At 43.6% G+C, this 24,095-nt stretch overlaps 1 protein-coding gene across 2 annotated transcripts in view; it reads right to left on the reverse strand.

Moving 5' to 3' along the window:
- LOC105559611 overlaps positions 1–24,095 on the reverse strand; it is a 221,728-nt gene that overhangs the window by 1,253 nt on the left and 196,380 nt on the right. The window contains exon 6 of one of the 2 annotated variants that reach the window (XM_012008038.1): positions 1–62. The exons of the other annotated variant lie outside the window; for it this stretch is intronic. Within the exon in view, the coding sequence (XP_011863428.1) occupies positions 18–62 (45 nt within the window). The 3' untranslated portion in view covers positions 1–17. The remainder of the gene's footprint in view (positions 63–24,095) is intronic. 2 annotated transcript variants of the gene reach the window in all.

Genomic DNA, 24,095 nt, shown 5'->3' on the forward strand with positions numbered 1-24,095 from the left:
AATTAATTAAATTGCACTTACGGACGATGCGAGCCAGTTTGTATCAGTAAGAGAACGCTTACCTGAAACAGAAAAAATAATGATACGTTAGTTCGCTATTGCGATAACAGTGAATACATGAAATTTTACTCCAAGCAACACGTACACATTCCCATTTAAAACAAAAATTCCGTAAATGTACAGAATTTCTGAAACAAGGGACTTAAGTTTCTGTACTACATTTTAGCGTTTTTAAACCGTATTGTCACTTTTTTACGTTTGACACTGTTGTCAGTTAAACAATTTTAAACCTTTCCTTTAATTATACGCACGTTTTGCACAAAGCTCACATTGTTCGGACGGATAACCCCAGTGCGGTTTTCACGCATGCTATGCTCGAGGAATTTGCAAAACTCGCCTGGGACTGAAAGTACTTGTAGTCCGTCGTCGATGGTTTTGCCATTTCGAGGATAAATGCTCGAGGTACTCTTTGATTTATGCTGTTTGATTTAGCTGTGGGTACCGAAGGGAAAACACATAAAGACACGCGCGTGTGCGCGTATGTGTTTTTCCAGGCTTCACGATCGACCGACCGAAAACAAATCTCTATGTTTGCGCACGTGAGAAGACGTGACCAGCGCTAATCGCCCATAATATCCACCGTCAGCATATGGTGCTGTTGAATTCTCGTCTCTCGTCCCATAACTACGCACAACTACCCACGTCGAGCTTATCTATCCGTCTAGACGAGTGGCCATAAAATTCAAGGAATTCTAAAATTCCACGCATCCACAATATAAATCGCAGAGCGCTATCTTCGGCAGTTTAAAATTTAATGACAGACCAAGCTAAAAACCCTATAGTTTGAATTAGGCTTTAACTTACCAAAATTATCATCTCGAGTAAAGTATGTTACATATACGATGTTCGGTGTGTGTATATATTTCTTGTAGTCTGTAGAATAATAAATCGTGGAATTACGAGACGTCGGTATCAATAATTGTAGTATTACGAGACGAGTGCCAATCGCAGAGAAAACACGGCGGGTCATTAAAGATAAAGGAGATCTGAGCAACGAAGAATTCGAAACAGGAAACGGGCCTGTGTACATTCATCGATGAGCCTGGGAGAAAAAGAGAGAATGCGCGGGGAGACGCACGCACGTCGAAGAGCAGCGAGATGCTCCGTCGTTTCCTGACCGAAGGGATCGCGTGCCACGGGACTTGGTCAGCATTGAGAAATGCAGACGGGATTCGCACAACGAGAGTGGCAAAAGGAAAAGGTAAACACCGGCGATGCCGAAGAGAAATGCTTCAAGGGAAACCCCTCAGGAAGAAGGAGCCACAGACGCTGAAATTAGGAGATAGAATGAAGGAGGGGGGGGGGGAGGGGGAGTAGTTAGCCGGACTGTACACCCTTTAGTACGGGGCGAAGAAGAATAAAGAATCCTGCAAACTTCGCGTATAATGGATTCGCTCAAAAAATCGTCTTCGAGGAGATGAGACAAAAGCGATAGTGCACGATAAACAAGTGGATATAAAACACTTCCTCCTAATTTACATTAAGCCGTACAATTATCTAACAACTAATGCAAAAAATTCAAGTTTTTTGAACCGTGCCAAATTAAATGTGTTCGCTACGAACATGTAAAGGTCCTTCGTTTCAAAATACGTTCGCTTAAAACGAGCTTTATAGAAATTAATCTGACTTATTATGGCAATCGTGTCGTTTAACAAAAGTCTCATTCGCAAAATTGAGAAACGAGATATGAAAAATTAACAGTTGCATTTGCGGCGATTCGAGAAATCGTGTGGCACAGTCACGACGGTTCCGCCGTTAATGAACGAACCCTGGGCGGCAAATGAACGATAAAAGGTCTCTTCTTCCAAGGAATCGAATTCTTTTGTTACGAGGGCTGTCGAAAACATCTGTCGGCACACCTGCCGAGTCAGCCTCGAAGCTGCTGCAACCTTGCCTACGGCAAGTCCGAGCAAGAGTCCGTCGAAGCAGTCACGCCGAAACACTCGAGAAACATTGTAATCGGAAAACGCCGAAATGTGTTTCTATACAACGCCGTAAAAAAAAATATACATTCAGAAACTTGTATATCGAAGAAACGTTGTGTCATAAATAGGGAATACAATCCCGGGATTCGGGATCCCGGGATCCCGACTGATTTTTTGGTTCAAAAATTCCGGGATTGGAAAGTACTAATCCCGGGATTTTCGGGATTATCGATTGATACCATATATTATTAAATACTTAAAACTAAATTATTTATAAATATTTATAATATTTATAATATTTATTTATATTTATAACATTTATAACATTTATTAATGCAATTAATGAGTAAATAATATATCATCTGGAATTAGTATATAAATATTTGTTGTCCATTCCTCCTACAAGCGTGGAAGCTGAACGAGCTTTTTCGGCGGCCGGTTATATCGGTAACAAATTCAGAAGTCGGCTAGGGGATGATACATTAGATGCTTTGTTATTTCTACGTTTATTTTTTCAAAAATCTACTTAATTAGCTTTGACCTTTTATAACAGTTATTTGAGTTAAATGATATAAGTATAACTTTTATGTTTTTAAGTATATTTGAAGCTGATTCAAAGTTTATTCATACGAGTATGTTCTCATTTAAGACTGATTAAAATAGAGCGTTTAGTTTTAAAGATATGTCTTATAAAATATTGCAATTTTAAAAAATATACAATAAAATGGTAAATGTTTTATATGTTAGGTAATAAATAAAAAATATATCTTTTGTTTCTAATATTTGAGATTGATTTAATGTGTTTTTGTATTATGTTACCAATTTTTTATAGATTTTATATATTTTAAATAGATTCATGAAAAAATTTTGTTTAATTTTGACATAATTGCTTCAATAATAAAAAAATGTTCAATAACACTTTAATTTTCAAAAAAGTATGTTTGAATTTATTCAAATTACCCTTGACAAAACTCGAGATTAATCCCGGGATTAATCCCGGGATTCCGGGATTAAATTTAAGAAATCCCGAAATCCCGGGATTGATAAAGTCGTCCGGGATTGTATTCCCTAGTCATAAATTGAAGTTGCACAAAATGATATGCACCGCAACCCCCCCATCGGCTCGCTCTAATCACTTTCCTCTTTACATCATGACATTTCCACGAAGACATTAATATGATCTGCGTGTACTTGGTTTATACTCTCGTCTGTGAATGCTTAAAAGTGTCGTAAACTCCGAGTATTAAAAGTATAACTAATTATCGCGACGAAACGTTTGAAATAAATTCTATCCTCGTCTTATCGGTTCCAGCGATAACGATATATCCTGCACGTTTGAATAGATCGAGTATTACTGCAGAGACCATCATAAATTGCAACGCGACTATGGTGTGTCGATGAAATATGTCGACAACGCGCAGGAAACGATCGATCTATCTCTGCACGCGAGATATATTTTCATTGCGCGTAATGTGGAGCAGGGTAATCCTCGGGGGTCGTTAATCACGCCGTGCGGATTCCGTGCGGATTATGCTAAATTTCTTTTGCCACTTCGCAGAGTACCCGAGGAAAAGTCCTCCGAGGGGGGAGGACGAGCTACGCTTATCGAACGCCTCGCGGAGAATTCCCAGCGCGGCGACAAGAAGCGGCGCTGCAATAACGCACGTAGCGAGCCGATAGGGAATCGTAGCCGCGAAGCGGATCTTCCGTGGGGTGAGGTGGATATTTATGACGCGCAATTACGGCGCATTTTAATAAAACTTCGTTACCGATCCCGTTTACGACGGGACGGTTCCGGGGGCTAGCCAGGCGCGGAAAGACGAGGAAGAGGAAAAAGAGGAGAATGAAAAAGGAGCAACCGCGGTCGTTTCATGCGAAATGGCGATTCCGCTCGACCGGAATCACCCTTAATTTGCGCATCGGTCGAGCCGGAGAGAGGAGAGAGGAGAGAGAAGAGACAGACAGTAGGGAATGGATGGATAGAGAGAGAGAGGGGGAGAGAAAGAGACGCACTCGCGTTGGTACCGTAGACAAATGCACCTGCATTCCGTCCTACTGCATCTCGTCCAATTATCCGCCGCGCTCTCACAACGACCGAGATAAGGTTCGCGGGAGAGAGGGAGCGAGAGGGAGACGGTGAAAGAGAGGCGGCCGGGAATACTACGGCGGAATTATTTTACTCGATCATGCAATATTTATATCGCGAGCGAGGATCGTGGGGAAGAAGTAGGAATCGAGGCCCAGGGAGAGAGGGCAGGGCATGAATCGCGCGCGATGACGAGGATGCCCTCCGTTAATCGTCAAGGGGAGCGAACGCGGCGGAGTATTCGCTCGAAACCAGTCGCGGCGAGTGACACCAGCGATGATCCATCGACGAAGATCGCGCAGGATCGAGGAAAATCGCGAGAGAGCGGGGTGTGCGGGGTTTGTTTTTCTTTTACACGTTAACTTCTCGTTTTTCCGACCGTTCTCGTTGCACGAAACATAGACGGAAACGAAGATGGAAAAGAGAGAGAGAGAGAGAGAGTGGCAGAGAGGGAAAAATTGTCGGAATGTCACGCGATTCCCGCGGCGAGGCCCGCGCGATCCGACGATTTTTCATCATGTGTCCATCGATTTGTCAACGACGACGAGACTGTCAACAGTAATAGTGAAACTGCCGATGGAAGATAACGAAAGCGAGAAAGAGACCCATCGGTGCATTCGATCGATCGATTCAATGCGACTGCGTGTGCTACGCTAATTAATGCGAAAGTTTTGAAGGTGAGGAGACCTCGTTGGAGATTAGATGGTGAAAAAAATGGCTATATTTCAAAAGAGCCGCGCAATGATAATCGATGTCAACCTTTCCGTTCCCATGGCGCGAAAGAACTGCGTGATTAAGCTTCGGGTAATATTATTCAAGTGTTATCCTTCAACGTCTTCATTACGTAACGATTGAAATATTCCAGTTCGCACCCACACCGATTCCATTTAATGTGGCATCCACGACGTTCAATGCTTGAGAAGTGTAACGTTAATAAATAAACTAGAATGCAGAAGCGATATAAAGCAAGAGCCGTGTGATATAAAATAACATCCCTTAGAAATTTTGTCCCGCTCTACGCACACAGCAGGCCAGTCACAATGTGAATTCATCCTCGGGCCGGAATTCATTCTCGACTTCCGGTACGCGTCGAGCCGTTGAACTTAGAGTTCAGGACCGATACCGGAAGAGAGAAAGAGAGAAGGAGCTCGGATAAGTAACAAGAGATATTTAAATACGCGCTTAGAGCAGGTCTCGCGCGCGTAATATCCACACATCCCCGAGAGCGTCTTGTTACGACTGCGTCGCGAAGAACCCGCCTATTCGTTCCTGTTCCGAACCAGTCCGACAGCAGTCCGCCGCGCGTATGTTGCGTACCGATCGTTCTCGCCGCGCTCGCGCGCGCGCGGGGAACGAACTCTCGTGCGCGCGATGACGAGCGTGCGTGCGTGCGTGCGTGCGTGCGTGCGTGCGAGCCTCCTCTCGAAGCTTGCGAGACCAGTTCGTTGAGATCGAAGCGAGACATGAGAAGAAGCAGTAGCAAAAGAAAGAAAGAAAGGAAGAGGAAGAGAAAGAGAGAGGGAACTACAGCGACTGAAAAATCCCGTACATAATTATTCGCAGCGAAGGCCGTCCTGTGCGTTACGCGACGCGCACGTGTGCGTATGTGTACGAGCTAAATGCGTGCCTGTGGACACACGCGCCTCCTCCGCCTTGTGACGAGAGCAGGACGGAGAGCGAGAGCGAGAGCGAGAGAGAAGAGGGTAAGGAAATGGAAGACGGGCGGAGAGAAAGAGAGAGGGCGAGGAAGAGGGGGAGACGCGGAGGGAAGACCGGCGAGGACTTGTTCCCGATATACTGGTCTTTGCGAAATGCCGCGGGATTCCAGAGTCCTGCGATCTCGATTTTCGCTAGTCGATTCGCCGCGAGCGAAATCAAGCGTATCGTTATCTCCAAGTTAAATCCGCTCGCGCGCAAGTCGACGCGATTTAGCGCACGACGGTCTCTAAGCTAGGACCGTCCTGCGAATCAACTCGCAGCGTGACGCGGAATGATAACGGCTTAAATATAGTGCTCGCGATAGCTCGTACGAGAGTGCGGTCGAGAGCAGCGTGAAGCGAGAGTTCGATTACTTCCGAGATTGAAAGCGCCGTATAATTTCGATAAACTTAATTTACGGCGACACGAATACGGGTTGAGCGTCCAAATCCCAATCAAGTTGCACGGAAATCAAATCCTTTGAATTCGCGAAGAATCGATCGATGGGCTCTAAAGCCCGTATCAGACTACAGACTCCCGACTCTGACTCGACTACTGACTCAGACTCCCGACTATGATTCAACCAATCGCAGCAAAGCACCGGCCGACCCTGACTGCCGACTATGATTCAACCAATTAGAGTGGCGTCTATTCCCGTGTCGGCCGGTGCTTTGCTGTGATTGGTTGAATCATAGTCGGGAGTCCGAGTCAGTAGTCGAGTCAGAGTCTGTAGTCTGATACGGGCTTAGGGCGGCACTTTTAGAGTGTCCACGTATGCAACGAGAAATTGCGAGGCGCGCAAGCGCGAACAAAGCCGTGGTAATTTGAGAACTGATCGCATCTGACTGCGCAACTATATGAGTAGGCAAGAAAAGTATCGCATGATGCAACGATTCATCGTGTCGCATGAGTAGGAGCAATTTGAAAAGTTCAATGAGCAGGCGGCCGCCAGTGCGTTACGTTCAATCGCGATATAATATACGTCATTGATATAGGATGAACGTGTTGGACGTTTTGTATAATTAGCGTACACCTTACGACGCGATGAAATAATTCAATTGAACGTTATTTCTTACGAGAGAGGCAACGGCACCTAATGGAGCGTATCGAGGCACCGTTTGAGTGAAATCACTCGCACTCGTCATCATTTTGCTCATTGCGGCAAAGAGAGATTTGAAAAATTTCTCCGAGTCTGCGATAACCCTATAATGTCGGCAGACATCCCGATTTGACGAGTCTTCAGAGAAAACGAGGGGGACCTGCGTCGCCTGCTCGTCGCTCGCTCAGGTCGTTACAGTTCAGTCACGGATGGCAAGATTGGCGATGGGTGTAGGTCGTGGGACCAGGTGAGGAGGTTCGACGACAGTGGAAGGCCCGACAAGAGCCAAGGTTACCGAGCCGAGGTTTCTCCACATATGCGCAAACTTGTATACGCGCGCGCGCGCGCGCCCGCAACTGCAACGCCTCGCTTTTGCCGACGTGGATCACGATTTTACGTGTCTGCGTGTGTGCGTTGCGTTGTTCGCCCCGCTGTGCCCCGCAACACGCAGGAGAGTCCGGTGCACTCGACCAAAGGAGAGGCACGGTCATTCAGAGAACCGGCGGGCAGGACAGGCGAAGAAAAAGTCTTATCCTGAATGGCGCGAGGACGGATATAGCGCGAGAAAACTGGAACTAGACGGAGGAAGCGAGAGAGCGAGAGCGAGACATTGTGAAGTGCAGGGCGGCAGAAGGGATTTATCGCGATCTGATGTCGAGGATAGGACGTGTAGTACCGGCTCGTCCTGTTCGACAATCCTGGACAGGGCAGAGGGGGGGGGGGAGGTAGAGTGGCGTCTTGGAGTGTCCGAGTCCGCTCGGTCGCGATAGGGGCAGGAACGTATATTCCGCGCGCGATCGCAATAGACGACGCGGCGGATAATTTGTAGCGTTGTAATTGCGATTCATCGATCTTTCAGCGATCTCTGCGGCGGGCGGCGAGGACCGGAAAGCGCGCGGGTTTCATAAAGAGCCCACAATCGTAAGCTATTCGCACGTCACAGCTAGTTACGTCGAGAGAGCTTGCGTCTCTCTCTTTCTCTCTCTCTCTTTCTCTTTCTCTCCTTCTCTCCGGCATTACTCGGTCTTCTCTGCTCTCCCTCTCAGCCTATGTTGTTGTACCCATAAATCCTCGGCTATAGGGCGCGTAGGTAGATCATGTGTGCATGTTGTCTCTATGAGGCAATCGACCGCGGCGGTGTACTCTCACGGAGCGCTCTCGGCGTGCTCGCGCGAGAGATCGATGACGGATCGATTTACATATAGGCACCTAGGCACGGGGTATTCAGCATCTGATAAGGTCGAATAAGTGGACTTGCGAAATATATCGCTTCGCGCGGTAAAAGTCAAGTCGCGTTTCCATTCGGCAACTGCTACCGGGCAGAAGCGTGATTAAACATTCACGGCTCGATCGACTCTATTAAGTCGCGCTGCTGTGAGAAACTTATCAGCTCTTTAGGAATTCGCTATCATCGCCTGGCCAGTTGCGTGAGCTGGTAGATTAGTTCTATCGTCGTATCATACAACTCAACGAAAAGAAGTTGCGAAGATGTTGCGTCTTTTTCACAGGAAATATCCCACACATTTTCCTTTATAAAGATGCAACTGCACACGCACATACACACGAAGAAAGTATTCTATATAGCCTGGATCTATAAAATATCGCGGTATGTCGTAGGTGGAGCGATCTCAATCGATGATCTATCAATGTCGCGGACCGAGTGAAATATACAACGGAAGTCGCGCCTCGTATCACGTAACGTGTAATTGAGTAATAAATGATCATTTAGATATGCGCGCACGTTCTATATCGAATATATTTCAATATTCAATTTCTCAATAGGCCGGATTTGTCTTGTCCGCGATCTACGAGCACCTTCCGGTTTGCCACAATGAGAAACTCGGCTGTCGAGAAACGCCTTGCTATGCCACCCTGAACGCCTCTTGATCGGTCGTCGATCGACTCCGTGCCTGACGCATTGCGTGCATGCGTGGGTGACAAAGGCGAGGAGGAAAGGAATAGAATCAGCATCGTATATACGCATACAGCTTCTGGTGCCCGAGATGCAAAAGTTTACGGCCGCGGCTAGTTTACAGAACGACACAATTTCGTCTTTGCTTATCTGCCTATAAGCAATTTCTATATGTAAATAAATTTCTCTCAAGACTTAAATATTTCAAAACTTTAATTTCTTCATAATTATGTCGATTCTGTTTAAATATGTCATGGTATAAACTGCCGTATAACGATAAAAAAATATATTTTCCGTAGAGAGAAATGATATTTTCTGACAATGAGAGAAAAATGTATCAGTCATACCCAAAACTCCAGAATACATTGCGAGATGATAAAGTCATAGCTTTTTCTTTTATCGAAATTTTAACATGTAAAAGCTTTCTTAGACAGCACACGATATTTACAAAATATTTAAAATATCAATTATAAAATATTGGTAAACATTTTAAATATCGTGTGCTGTCTGGGTTGCCTTTTGTTATTAAATCTTGCACCGAAGATCAATTCGATCAACATTGAATTGGAGGGTTTATGAGGGGGTTTATCAACTATTGATCATAATGTCTAGCGATCCGTGCTGCAATCGCGCGTGCGTGTCGCGCTGTGTCGCACACCTGTACAACCGTCGGACAGCTGGGCGGGATGGGATCACATAGCGTGTAACGGTGTCGCAGACTCGAAGAAACGAGAAAGGAGAGAGAGAGAGAGAGAAAGACAGAGAGAAAGAAAGAGACACGGCCGAGAGTGCGTAAGGGACCGATGCGATACGATGGATAGAGGAATAGAGACATTTCGTGCGAGTGCAGCTCTTTCAGCTCATTCTTATAACTCGCGTTCGAATGTTCCATTTAGTCGCGTAATTATCTGATTCTCGAACTTATCGGTCCGAGTTGGGCAGACTCTTGACAATTACTCTAGCACTGTTGAAACTTGATTATTTAATTATCGACAAATAAATGGACTTTAATTCAAATAATAATACAGGATAGTGAAAATTATTGTGAGAAGTAACTCGACGCTACCACGAATAGATATGCAAATTGCGTACGAATCTTCCACGTGACGCAGGATGCATAATTATCGTATATTACGTTACATTCTTGGAATATCGATTTCAGAATGTCTCAACGAAACTTCCCATTATGATAATCCACTTCTACAAGGTTGACGCTACAGGACTCGCAGTGAATTTCTAAGAATTTTCCTTCTTGTTCGATTTCGCGTGCCGAAACATTCCTGAAGAACGTGAATGACACTCCACATATATTTCGAGAAACAATTAGGCGTTTACGCAGTCAGATAAATCGAAAAAAGAACACAAATGAGAATTCTTCCCCCCCCCACCTCCTTGCGCGTAACGCTGGATATAAATTACTGCATCGCGTGTCCTCACTCCCTCTCTCTCTCTCTCTCTCTCTAGGCGTAATCCTACTCTCTCCCTGCATCTCGTTTCGCTCGCGACCGTCTGTCTGTCATTCACCCTTTGTTACTTATTTTGCACCGCGAGGCATTTAACGCACCGGAAGTGGAAGGTCTTTATTCATGAGTCAAGATATTCTCTTCGTGACGAAGCCGGCGCATTAGTCACGCTTCCACGAGAGGTAGCAGGAACACGAAATAATTCGTGTTTAATATTAAACGACGTTATAGCGGTCTGATAGCATCGGCGACGATACGTTCCTGTATAGAATTATTCATCTCTCTCAGCCGATTTGTCTTATCTCCGTTGGAAATTATCCGTCTCACTTTACGTCCGCGTGAGGCAGCGATATGCACAGACATGTGTATGGTACAGTCGACTATTGCAGCAAATAATTTCGCTAGAATCTTACGGTAACATTCATAATGTCTGGACAGTGATACAAAGGCTCGCGATTTATTGCATGTCATTACAAACACCTTGATTTATTCATTTGTAAGTAAATCAGTTTGTGCCTTTTTCTGAAGATAACAAGCTCTACAATTACGCGCCTCGTAGATAAAACATTTGCCATTTCGTTCGTTCGTCAGAGGAATTAATTTTAAGAGCAATTGCAATGAGCAATACCTATTACAGCGCGAGGTGATAAAAATACTAATTATGCGCGCACGCAATGCGTGTTTCAGGGTGCATCGGGTATCGCGAGCGCGAGCGTGCAGACGGAAGAAGAAAAGGAAGGAAACGAGGCGAGGGAACGCGTGCGCTACTGTCGGGAGCGCAACAGGTGTTACGCCTTTTACCGTGTGGGGGGGGGGGGGTGTATGTCTGTTGTGTGGGAAGGGGTGGTTCCGCGAGTGCGGGAGCGTGAACGGCGCAAAGTGCGTGTGAGCGGAAAGGTCGCGCATCCGGAAAATCAGGAATATAATATAATTGCATTTCTCGCAAAAGGACGCAGGGGGAGAGAACACCTACGCGGAGAGAATTTTCTCTTCAAATTTATTCCGAAAATCGTGCAATCGTGGGACATGGCATTTTGAACAACTTTACGAGTAGCTCACTCTCCGTGTAGACTCTGAGAAATTCTATGTTTATAACTAGGGCTGTGAAATATATGCATTTGCATATTTTTCCTGGTTAACTAAAACATGCAGTTTTAACAACTGTATATGTTTTGAAACATTTGGAATCAATTTCAGCTATTTTTATTTTGCATATTTGTGCATATATTGTTATAAATGCATATTTTTGCATAAGCGGATTGTAATTGCATATTTTTTTACATATCCGGCATATCGACACTTGGCACGTCAAACCTTAATGTTTCTGAGCAGGCAAAAGAAAAAAAATCCCCGAAAAAGAGCTACGGGCTCTCTCCCATTCTTCCGTTTCCAAGACTGAGTTTGTGTTTGTTCAGTTGCTGCTTCATCACTTTTCGCGAACTTTTGGTCGCTTTTGCTTCTCTTGGAAATGTAGAAAGGTGTTTGTTCCACTGTAAATGTTCTCTTGGAATAGTTTAATATTGGATTCATGGAAATATTACGACCTTTTGGACCAATAGGTCAGGAGTTTTTTTCTTTTTTAATGTTCGTTGTTAAATTTTTTAAATTAACATTTTTTTAAAACGCGTTTTTCTTTTTTAATATTCGCCATGTGATGTTCCTCTTGCCACTGTTTCTCTGTTTACTTTTATTTGTGTTTATACTTGTGTATATTGCGGTTTCCTTATTTTTTCTCATGGTAGTTTTCGCATATTTTCAGTTTTTAATTGCATATTTTACCAAATATATTTACATATATATGTGCATATTTCTCTGTTTTTATTACATATAAATCACAGCCCTATTTATAACAGTCCGTTAGAGCGCCATAAAAAGAAAAGGCGATGTGTTTAAGGTAGTTATTTCGTAAAATCACTTATGTGAGGATTGTTTAAAATTTTTACAGTTTATCCTTTACATTAATACGTGCAAAATAAGACTAAATTAAAATTGACCGTCTCAAAGTTCTAAAAGAAAATGTTAAAGATTGCTATGCTACACGAAGTATTACGTGTAAAACACGTTACGAATATTATTAAAACACGTGAAATATTATTTACACATATTATTATGTGTGAAAATATTAATATTTGCGTCTGCAAACGGCACATCTTGTTTTCGAGCTTAACGGTGAGTGAGATTCGTATGAGAAACAAATATGCTATAAAGTAAAATAGAACGAAGAACTGGAAACAAACCTCAAAATTATTGACCGTTCCGTTTCAACAATGCAAACAGTTAAAACGGAAAAATGGGAAGAATTATGTAGTAGACATGAGTGTAGTGTAAGAGATGTGGCAACGGCGCCTCAAACTATTATATAATCTTTCGAATCCAGTTTGTATTATGTATTAATCGTAAGGGTATTGTTTAGAACAATATTGCATCAAGGTATATTATTGTAACAATTGTATGCTGGTTCCTGTCTGGAAGAAACTTTTGAGCATTTATACTGTCGCGAAACAACTACCTTAAGTGTGAAGCTCACTCTTCAAGTTAATTAATGTAAGTAATAAATTAATTTTGCAGCTTGTTATCAAGCGCTACGAGTGACGGAAGTTAAACGGTTATATCAGGCAATAATTGCGAAATAAATAAGGAATATTAAATATTGTCTATTTGCGAAAATTATCGCGTGCTGTAAAGGATTAAATATCGGAGACCCGTTTATATTACCAAGTTTCAATCATGTTTTTAAATTGTAATAAGATATAACACGACAGTCTGGATCGCTCGATAAAACATAGCGATTTGACTGGAGAGACGATCGCTCATAAAGCAACCTTTCGACTTAAACATTAATACGGATGCTGCGTGGATGTCCTTGAGTCTTGCAAAGGAATGCAATGTCGTAAAAGCCTGATATTTCCGTAGCGATATTAATTGGGACCGGCGTCTATCCGGATTTTTGCAGCAACGAAGACAGAATCATTTGATATGTATATGTCGCGAAACCTATGCGAGGAATGACCGATAAAAGTATGTTGTCGCTTAAAGCCAGCAGGTGTAATAAACGATCGTGACTTATTATTGAAATATATGATTCCTGTTATGATAATATACACCTCGTGCGCCATTTACGTGCACGTCCTTATAAAAAATTTATAACCAACTCGAGTCCTCAATGGATCGGTCTAAGAAACCAGACTCCAGTAATAAAAATACACAAAATCTATGCAAGCAAGTGTAAAGACTCGGTTTCTCAATTAGAGCGATGTCGTATCTTCGCGTTAAATATTATCAGTTCGTGACTATCATAAAAGCTTGCAGTATCTTAATCGTGCGAGAAGATTGACTTCAGCAACGTGGATCAATTCTATTATTACCGCAACTCATTAGGGAAAGATATTTCCAAATTCGGCGCGGATCTTTCCTCTCGCACGAAGAAGACACGTGATATACACGACCCAACGTATGCATAAGATTCGCGACATGTAACCGTGCGTTATGTAAATAGCGCGCAGCGAAATACGTTTTACACGAACGTAGGTGTTTCTATCAAGATTTCCGCGGAGTCTCGCGTTACCGACCGCGGCGCGTCGCGAAAAAGGTGGTGAGGGAGAGATGGTGAAGGGGGGAGAGGGAGAGATGTTAGCAATTCCAGGCTTTTTTGCGGATTATTACGTCCGTAATGTGAGAGCCCTTGAGACTAGCGATACTCGCCGTCCGCTCCGGAAATTAACGCGACTCCCTCGAAAATATCTCAAGCAGGACTTCCTCTCGCGATTTCGAGAGTTACCGCGAGCGTGCATGTAATGACGAGATAAATGACTGAAGAAAATCGCACAGGTAACACGCACTTGCTTGGGTACCAGATGATGGATGATACGCACGGAGATTAAAACAACGCGCAGGATAATTTTCTGTTGGGACAGAAAGGGATTCTTCATTTTTCTTAAGGTAAATTATAATACACAACGTCTCGTTTGTGCAAACAATTGTGCCAATGGTGTGCCATTTATCCAAAATGGAAAATTCCGATTAATAAGATATCTGGACCTGAAATTTGGCGATTACAAAATAGTAAGTTATTTTGCAACTTGAATGATGTATTATTTATTAACGGCACATTTTTTGATAACGTTAAGAATTATTTGACGCCAATGCATGATTAACGAGTGTAGAAAAATTGCGAAACGACGCTAACTGGGAAATTCTAATTGAAAAAAAAATGTAATTACATTTTTTAACAATTAATAAATTTCATATTTCTTTCGGATCTCTTATCGATAGTGCCTGCAGGACAATACATTGGACACTTGTTCGTTGCTGAACATCTTGTAAAGGCACTTGCCCACTATCGGTTTAGCTGACTGATCGTGAATAAACAATTACAAATACTTATGAGAGTTTAGATTAAACTCCTAAAACCACGCCAGTTCTTTTCCGTTTTTCTCCGGGCAGAATGTCGATATCAAAATAGGACTACCGTTGGCACGAAGCTCGTAAACGTGGGCAGTCGCGAGAGAGCCGCACGTAACGAGAGGCATAAGTGCAAAAGCCCGTCCTGCCATAATCGGTACGGGCGAGTTATACGGCCTGGTTGCTTGTATCTGGAGCGGAAACCGCAGAAAAACTCCGCTGCGATCGCGCGCGCGCGCGTATAATCTCATTTCTTTTTGTTTGATAATTTTTGTAAAAGAAAAGAAAAAAAAGGTTCTTTCGTCTGCACTGTAATGCTTCATACAAATACCGTCTTCCGCGTATACGTTTCAATTACGGGATTATGTTAATTCAGTTCAGTTAGAACGCCACAAGCTAAAATAAATAAGTTCACTTCCGCATGATGCGCTTACGCTATACTTTCGCGAGAATGTGAAAATGCCAGTTTGATGTACAGCAAGAGTTACACACGCGTGTATGCGCGTGTGCACGCGTACGTGTGTTTGTGTCAAACATTTCGCATTGTTTAAAAGAAAAATAAACGATAAGAAAAAACGTTAACGACACGTTTCCTCCATATCGCAAGATTTCAGAACGTCGACGATCGACGACCGCTCGCCTCCCTGATGATCGCTAAAATGGTCCGAGGTTCGACCGATCGACAATGATGAAATAATTGACCGTCCGCTCACGTTGGTAATAGAATACGCGTGGGCAAGTAAGCGGCGACTAATTAACGAGAGAGGAGCGCGCGCGCGCGGACTCCTTTCGGCCGGCAAGAAAACGCGAAAGGGCATATATCTGCCTGCCGGCCGGTCAGTTGTCCCTGGCGTCGTGACCTGGGCGCGAAATTTGCGACTCGACGGCGCGGCCGCCGAAGAAACGAAATCCGCGAAAAATCGCCGATCGGTTGGCGCCCTAAGCTAACGGTACTCTCTGACGCGAGCCTCCAAATATTTCTTCGGCCGAGAGTCCTCTTGTTGGCTCGTTACCGGTACGCGGGCTCTTTCGCTCGGACTCGGCGCGACTCGCGCGTGTGCGCGATACCGATCTCGAGGTGGTTTCTTGAAAATACCGACTGTCGAATAGCGAACAGAAAGCACTATTTAACCCTTTTACGACGACCGAAATGTGAGAGCCATTTACATTTTTTTTGACTCTCTGATTCCTTGGATGCGATTTTCGAAAATTAATTAATAAACGAGAAATAATTCGGTCGTGAAAGGGTTAAAATATGTGACGTGCACGTTCCACGATGATTTGGTTATGACGGTCATAATACTGAGATCTCGCATGGACCGCCGATGAGTTACAAGTCAAACGTATACGTGTATTTGTGTACGACATTAATTGGTTAATGCCCGGTTTTTCATTTTGTGGTTAACTATTAACCAGGAAGTTAGTAGACCCTCCATCTTGTTCTATATTATTATCGCAGGAAGAGATAGAGAATCGACTGACCTCTGGTTAACAGTTAACCAGAAAATGCAAAAACCGGGCCTTAGCAAAAAGACAAAGAAATCTATCGGCAGTTCTGTCGCTAATAAATCGTCCGTCGTGATTCATTCTCTCCTTACTCTATTCCACCCGAAAATCAACCAATAACGCAACACGATTCAGATCGTAACTCTCAGAGCCGGAACTCAACGGGACTCCGGACGTCTCCAAAATTTCGTTTGCGTATTTGCAAATGAAGAAAAAGTGTGCCCACGATCGGGGACACCGGGAGCGAAAGGGTTAAGCACCGAGTAGATAGGTTCGAGACACGTATACATACGCACGTGGAGCAAACAGAAACTCGAGCGGAAAGGATCGTCGACTCGTCGTGTCACGTCGCGGCCGCAAATCTTTTCCCCCCCCTTTTGTTTTTTCATTTACAATGAGTTCGTGCGCGTCTCACTGGACGTGTGCTCGCTCGCTCGTGAACAACGAAGTTCCGATCGACCGACTCACGTCCTTTCCGCGCGATCTCGCGTAGAAATCGATAAATGTCGCGTGCGTACATCGATCACGTATCTCTAACCGGAGCGCTCGACTCTTTTGGAGTTAAGAAATCGCTGCGATTTCCTCGATACCAGCTCTCGAGACCAGCGGTCGTTCTTCTCTCTTTTTTTCCGTTCCCGTCGCCGTTTCTCATAACGGAGTAGAGACTCGTAGCATCTCGGGCATATACCTTGGAGCCAGCAGGAGAGTTATCACCTTTATTTCAAAAGTCGTTGGCCAGGTGATTCGCGTTAATAGTGAGATGTTTTAAACATGAGCTCATTATTGCAGGTTCGATGGAGCGCCTGATTAAATAAATCTGTGCACGCAAATCGTGGGATTTGGAGAATTAATTAATCCGGAGTCAACGCATAGGAGCTCCTTTCGCGATAAATCAATTAACCTCTTACGAAACGGGTATTCCCTACATTTAATTAAAAATTCCTCATGCGTAGGAAGGTACACTAATTAAAATAGAAATTTTGCAAGTGATTTGTACGACGTGAAAACTGTCGCGTGACAAAATATACACAACGCGATTGTTTTGGGAAATAAATCCCACCTTCTTTTGTTCCGTTAATCCCCCCAAAATTTTGCTTTTCGCGTGTATGTGAAATAATTAATTTTATTTGCGAAACAGTAGAAAGTTGCGCAAACAAAAATAACACGCCACACGAGTCACCAATCGAGCATATGTGACGGCAAAAGGTTAAAATTCAACCGAATCATGTAGTATGCAAAATCGTTTCGCATGAGAGTTACCAATAATTCCCTATTGTAATTCCCGTACAATGGGCGCCTTTTCGACCGTGTCGGCGCGAACGTTGAGATGTATCGCGGCGGAGCGGAGTGAAAGTAGCTCCGCCAATGGGTATCTCATTAGTCTCTCGTTTTATTCCGCTGTCAACGCACTTAATTACCGCGAGCTGAAAATACACTTCTCGCCGCAATTGTTCAAAAATATATTACGGGCGTTAAGCCAACGGTACACGATACTATTTTTCCAACTGAATTGCTTACGAGAGCCAATCATGATTCAGCTTCAAGTCACTTAATCCTTTGAAGCTCACGTTAGGTAACTCACGTTATCACCTCAACTTCCTTACTTTTTGGCCATTTAATTTCTAGTCAACACATTTAGGTCGGGTTTTTTGCATTTTTTTGGGGTGTCTTAGCGATAAAGGAACATAAAAGAAAAGTTGAGTAGTCTTCGATATTTATTGTAAGTTTTACAACTAAACGAATATGAAACAAACAGCAATTTTTCCGGAAAAATTCATTATTGACCAAGTTTTTTAAGATTATTTCTTGAAAGCTTTGTACAAAGGAGTTTTCGGGGTCGCTCATTACGAATCTGATGACAGATTTTCAAAATTCAACATGGCCGACCTAAAATGGCGGGCGCAAAGTACGTGAATTTTTTACGTTTTTAAGTTTTCCAGCATTTTCGTTTGTTTACGGTATTTAGGGACTCATCACGTCCGCGTCGTTAGCTCTGGTAGTGCCAAGAATGAATCAATTCTAAGAAATTATGTTTTGAATTATGAAAATCTGATAATGGATTCATAATCAGCGAACAACGAAAGAGTGTAAGTCGCCAGTAGTTTATTAACGGTAGAAAGAATTGTTCAACGACGTTAGGCTGGCAGATGTCTTTATTAGTTAGATTCCAACGTTTCGACCATACGGATTGTGGTCCTTTTCAAGGAATTAGACGTTCTACAAGATTACAGGACATTGCAATTTTGAAAATCTTTAGTATCGATCACATTATAATTCAGTTAATTTATCTACTTACAAATAATATACATCAAAAGTTAAATTGTCTCTAATCCATCCTTGGATGTCACTCGGAGAAGAGTGTTCGAAGGCACGTCTATTCGAAGTGACGACCAAATGTGGGAATAATGTCAAAGTGGTGTAAACAAGATATTGAAAACATGCTAATAAATAAATAACTATACCGAGTAGGAGTCAGAAAGATAAACCGAGAAATAATTAACAAATAAATACCTAGAATTAAGTCGAATTTATAAAATTGAACCAAAATAAATAATAAGTAATAAATACTTTGATGAATAAGTTGTGAATGGGTAAAAAATATATCAGCGACCCCAAAACCCCTTGTATACAAAGTTTCACGAAAAATGGTTCAGTAGAAAAATGTATGCTTCAAAGGGTTTATCTAAGACTGCATCCTTACTGGCTCGCGTAGGCAATCCAGTAGGAAAAATAGTGTCATGTGCCGCTGGTTTTAGCTTTCAAACGTTGCTTACGAGCGCGATAACTGAAAAGCTTGCCTGTTATCTTTATCATTAGGATAAAGTGACATTCACGATTGGTAGGTAGTTCGCGGGACAATAATAGCGTCAGTTCGTAACGTATTTCCATCTCAACACTGTGGAGAGCTGTAGTTGCCAGCAGTAGTAGCATTAACCATGTAATTCTCTGTTAATTGAGTGAGTGAGTGAGTGAGTAAGTAAGTGAGAGAGAAAGAGAGAGAGAGGGGGGGGGGTGCAAGTTTCCACGCCGGAGTTTTCTCGTCGCTCCAGTGGACTAATTAATCAGCATCCGCGGCTTGGATGGTTGAAAAGAAAAACAACACGCACTCGCGCAATTTTCTCAAATTCCCGCGCGATGGGTGCGAATGAAATATTCATAAAATGGCGCTAGACGCAGAGAATCAAGAGAGCGAACTCGCGTCGCGCTCAGTATTTCCAAGTGTGGAAGTTTTCCCACAGTTCCGGTGTACACACAATGCCGAAAGGACGTACGCGCACATCCTGTTGGATACCTCCTTCCGGTCCCCCTTCTCGCTCGCCCTCTCTCTCTCTCTCTCTCTCTCCTGGTCCCTCACCTTTGCTTCCCTTTTGTTGGAACTTGTATGTATGCATGCGCGTGTATGTATGTATATGCTACGAAATAATCTCCTTGCCCGTTCCGGCTCGTAAATTTCGAGGAATCATGCTCTGCCGAGGAAGACACGTACCGCCTTGCATGCGCGAAATCGAAAGTGCTCTAAGAGATCAAATGGAACGAGCTTCGTCCAAGTCAACGCGGACAAAAATCAATTTTCCCGACGCTAACTTTTTGCTCAGAAATGTGCTATTTCAATATTTTTGTTCAAATAATGCGGAATATATTATTGAAAACGATCAGTTTTACCATTTTAACGCTAACAAGTTCTTTCTTCCTCCTTTATAACATTATTGTTAACGAAATATCGTAGCTTGGATAACAAATTGCATCGTCACGAAAAAAAATAACAATTTTTCCCACTTCTCTAGCAAAATAGTCCTTGAATTCTACGATTTATGTGGTTCTGAATTCGCGGTAATTCCCGAAAGCCGCGTATAAAAAACTCGATGTCAAAATGTCGTCATGTTCAGCACAGAGTCAGCGCGATAGCGCGTTACAATGGGGCGACAGGTAATTCCGTTTCGTAATGGACTTACGTCAGCACGGACGCACCGCGTTCTCGCTTTCGAGCGAGAAACGAGCGACGTACGCAGTTTCCGATGAAAAATGCGACACGCGAACAATAAGCGTAACGTCTTAATGGAAAAACGAGAGACTCCGCCCGCGGCAGTGGCGCCTTATCGAAGGCGTTTACTCGTCTCTTTCTTCTGGACGGGGAGAAAAAAAGAGGGGGGTCACCCCGTGAAATCAACGACGCCACAAGGTACACGCGTAGCTCGACATTACGTCCGTATGACATGCACCTCGTACAATGGACCCCTATTTTTAACGTCCCTTAGACCACCCTGTCATACCGTGTCTATGGAGACGACAGCTGGTGCGAGTCTCTCTCTCTCGTCCCGCCATAGAAATGGAAAACGTGCGCAACGCGTAATACAAGCGAAGTGAATAACTCGCATTCTCGACAAAAAGGGGGGAAAAAACGGAGTACAAATTTCTTTTTGGATTACGTTTACATCCGGCGTTCTTGTTCCACTATGCATCGGCAGAACTATTGTAACTCCGAGGCATACGAAACTCCCCGCGGTCTGCTCCCTTTATACGTAAAGTAAGCCAGAGGAGCTTGCTTTCGCTATGTGAAATTCGCTGATTGCTGTGAGAAGAGCAAATACAGGCTCACGAGTCGCGCAGGTGCACACGGCGGCGTCCGAGGGGGGAAAAAAGAGACGAGAACCGGCAAAGTCGGAATTGCGCAAAGGCAGCGGGCGCCGTGAAATTCCCGTCCAAGGACAAGGCGTTTCCGAGCCGCCCGATCGGCGCTCGGCCGATCGAGAAACGTTTAATGGGTCACGCAGCGAGTTTCGGGTTAATCTCATGTCGTGCTGCGCGATGAAAAAAACAGGGTCACTTCGCTCGATATCACGAAGTGACACCAATCGCCGATGCACGACTGCTTCTTCTTCCAGTCTCGGTTTTACGAAGGCACGTCGTTCACGGCAATGCGGAACCGGCGACGAAGATCCGCCTTTCCGACTAGGATTGACAATCGGATAAACTTAGAGTTCGATTGTATAATCACTTTTCGCACACTCTACTATTTTTCATATCGTAAAGAAACTGTATTTAAAGCTTAAATAAATTTTCCCTAGCAAAAGATCGTGGTTATGCAAATCAATTGCTGAAATGAAACAGTTAGGAACTTAAAACTCAGAGCTCGTTACAGAAGTGCTCCCTCTGCAAAAGTCGAAAGTAGCATTGTGAAAACGATCGGTAAGGTGGCGAAGAAGCTCCCTAAAATTTCTCGCCGCCCATTCTTCCGCGATGATGATTTTTGTGTTCTTTCATGCGATGGGAACTTCGCCCCGATGGGAGTTGAATGAGGGTCAAAGGTCTCTTCGCCGGATCTCCCGAGGAGGGGCATAAATCACGTTCCCGTGAAAAAGCGTACCGAGACGGGGACAAAAAAAAAGAGACGGACTAAGAAGGGGCAGAGGGGGAAAGAAAGGTGGAAACGCGCGGCGCTCGTGTACGTAAGATTCATTGCGGTCGAGGAGGGAGGCTGCTGGGAGAGAAAGCAACCCTCTCGCGCGTCACATAAATACCGGTATCGAACGTACTTAAACGTGTACGCATTTCTCGCGCCCAGCCTCTTTCTCGAAACATCCCGACGGACGTCGTCTTCCCGACCGACCCCTCTTCCCCTCTCTCTCTCTCTTCCCCCTTACCGCAAATACCTCCTCCTCCTCCTCCGCTCGGTGCGATCTGCCCGAGTTGATTCGGCATTGTCATGCAAATTCAAGGCGCAGATTCGAATCGCGCGGGATTTCTCTAACGCGACATGCCCCGCGATTGCACGTGCGCAGAGAACTTACACGCCTCGTTTCTCTACCTCGTCCCTTCGGTATCATCGCCGTAGCGTTGATTAAATTAATCTCGAGTTGTACCGACCGCTCTCGAGACGACGGTGCGCTACTTTGAATGAGCGAACATTGCGCGCGCTTTACATCTTGGATAAATAACATTGAAAATATAAATGAAACTATAGATCGCGTGTAATATTCCTATTGTTCTTATAGAGAATACCGACTCGTAAATGTTTATCGAATCTTGACGAATAGAATAAAAGTGAAATGTAAGACGAAAAAGAAAGCGGCTGTATCTTTCATTTGCTAGTGGCATATTGTTGCATGAATGTGCAACGGAGAATAAGCGAACGCGGAGTAAACTACAAACGGACATATTTCACCCGCAATAAGTGCTTGTCGCATTATGCCTTTATAGAGTGATGCACAATGAATGACAAATATCCGTGCGTTTCTCGAAAGAGGAGACTGGAACATTGCTTTCGTTCCCCTCTCGTCTCACTCGTGCGCTTCAACTTTCAACAATGCTGGTACATCCCTATCCGTCTACCTACATTCCACGATTCCCTGCATTCAAATGCACATAATTCAGAATACGATCATTAGTATATAAAATATATCGACTGTCTTACGAAATGACTGGAGGAAATCCTATATAAGTCGCCAGAAGTAATTAAAAACTTTAGAAGATTACTTGACCATGTCTGGCAAATTTTTATGTTTAAACTCACAACGTTTCGACCATGGTTTGTGATCCCTTTCCAGCGATCTAACAAAGAAATTGCAAGTAGTTTTAACAAATTAAATTTATGTAACTTATTATTTGTAAACTCACTTATGTATCAGCTCTTTATTAAAACTGATTGTAATTTCTTTGTTAGATCGCTTGAAAAGGACCATAAACCATGGTCGAAGCGTCGTGAGTTTAAACATAAAAATTTGCCAGACATGGTCAAGTAATCTTCCGATGTCTTACGAAAGATATGATCATATTCTATAAAAATTCTGCGAGACTCCTTATCCGCTCACGAATTTTTCACGCTGTCGCTGCTCGATTATTTCAGCCGAATGTACCGATTACAAAATCATCACGACGATTAACGCTACGAACTTTATTTTCTACTTATTATCCCTTTGTGCTCTCTAAAAGGACAAGTGGGAGATCGCCGTGTTTCGGACGCGATTGATAATCGTGGCGCGTTTTCTCCGAGCGAGATCACATATGCATCTTCACGCTCCGAACGTATCGTACGATATGCTCGTGCACGTGCGCATCAGTCCGGCTTAATATTTGAATACGCACGTAGGTTTGTGACCCGGTCGAATCAACGGCATATCGGCGCGGCCATAATCAGGCGACATTGTGCGACCGTAGATTATGGGGTAGAGAGAGGACTGCGAGCAAGACCCGGTTTGCCAGCTACACGAATGTATAAGTAATGGATCTAAGAGGCGACCTCGCTCTCCCGCTCCACTCGTGATGTAGGATTTTGTCCATTTGGTTTTTTGGTACCGTTCCGCACCGCAATCTCCACACCTGTCGGCCAAAAATTCAACCGCGAAAAATCGAGGAGCGGGGAAAGAGACGAAAAATTCTCCACGGGAGTTATTTATAGATAACTCATGCATACGAGTGTTAATGCGAGGCGAGTGCTTGAAAAGCTATTCAGTAGCAAAAGGACAGAATTAATCGGGTATTAAGATGAATTATGGCGTCCGTCGGGCATGCTCCGAGATACAACCGTGCATCTATGAGGCTCGATCATGAATAGAAATAGAACAGAAAAGATATATTCCTAAATATCACCACTTTCGCTTAGCAATATCTCGGCGGAATTGTGTTTCGCCATCTTTTAACAATTACACCACACAAATAACTTGAACATTTATCGGATATTCAGGCAATCACACACAACAAAATAAGAAATGCTACACTGAAAAAACAATCTGATAGAGCCAACCAGTCGTCTGTTAGAAAAATGGACGGATCAGAATTTCTTTAGGACCTACCAGTCGTCTGTTAGAAAATGGACGGATCAGAATTCCTTTAGGACCTACCAGATGTGTAGTGAAGTCTAGCAAATTTCTGGTTATGAAATATCGAATCGTGCTAATTAGAAATTCTGTTCGGTTTAGCTAAAATACATTCTATCATACATGTCTTT

This window comes from Vollenhovia emeryi, unplaced genomic scaffold (assembly GCF_000949405.1).
Source record: "Vollenhovia emeryi isolate VEMERY1.0 unplaced genomic scaffold, V.emery_V1.0 DF939262.1, whole genome shotgun sequence".
NCBI lineage: Eukaryota > Metazoa > Arthropoda > Insecta > Hymenoptera > Formicidae > Vollenhovia > Vollenhovia emeryi.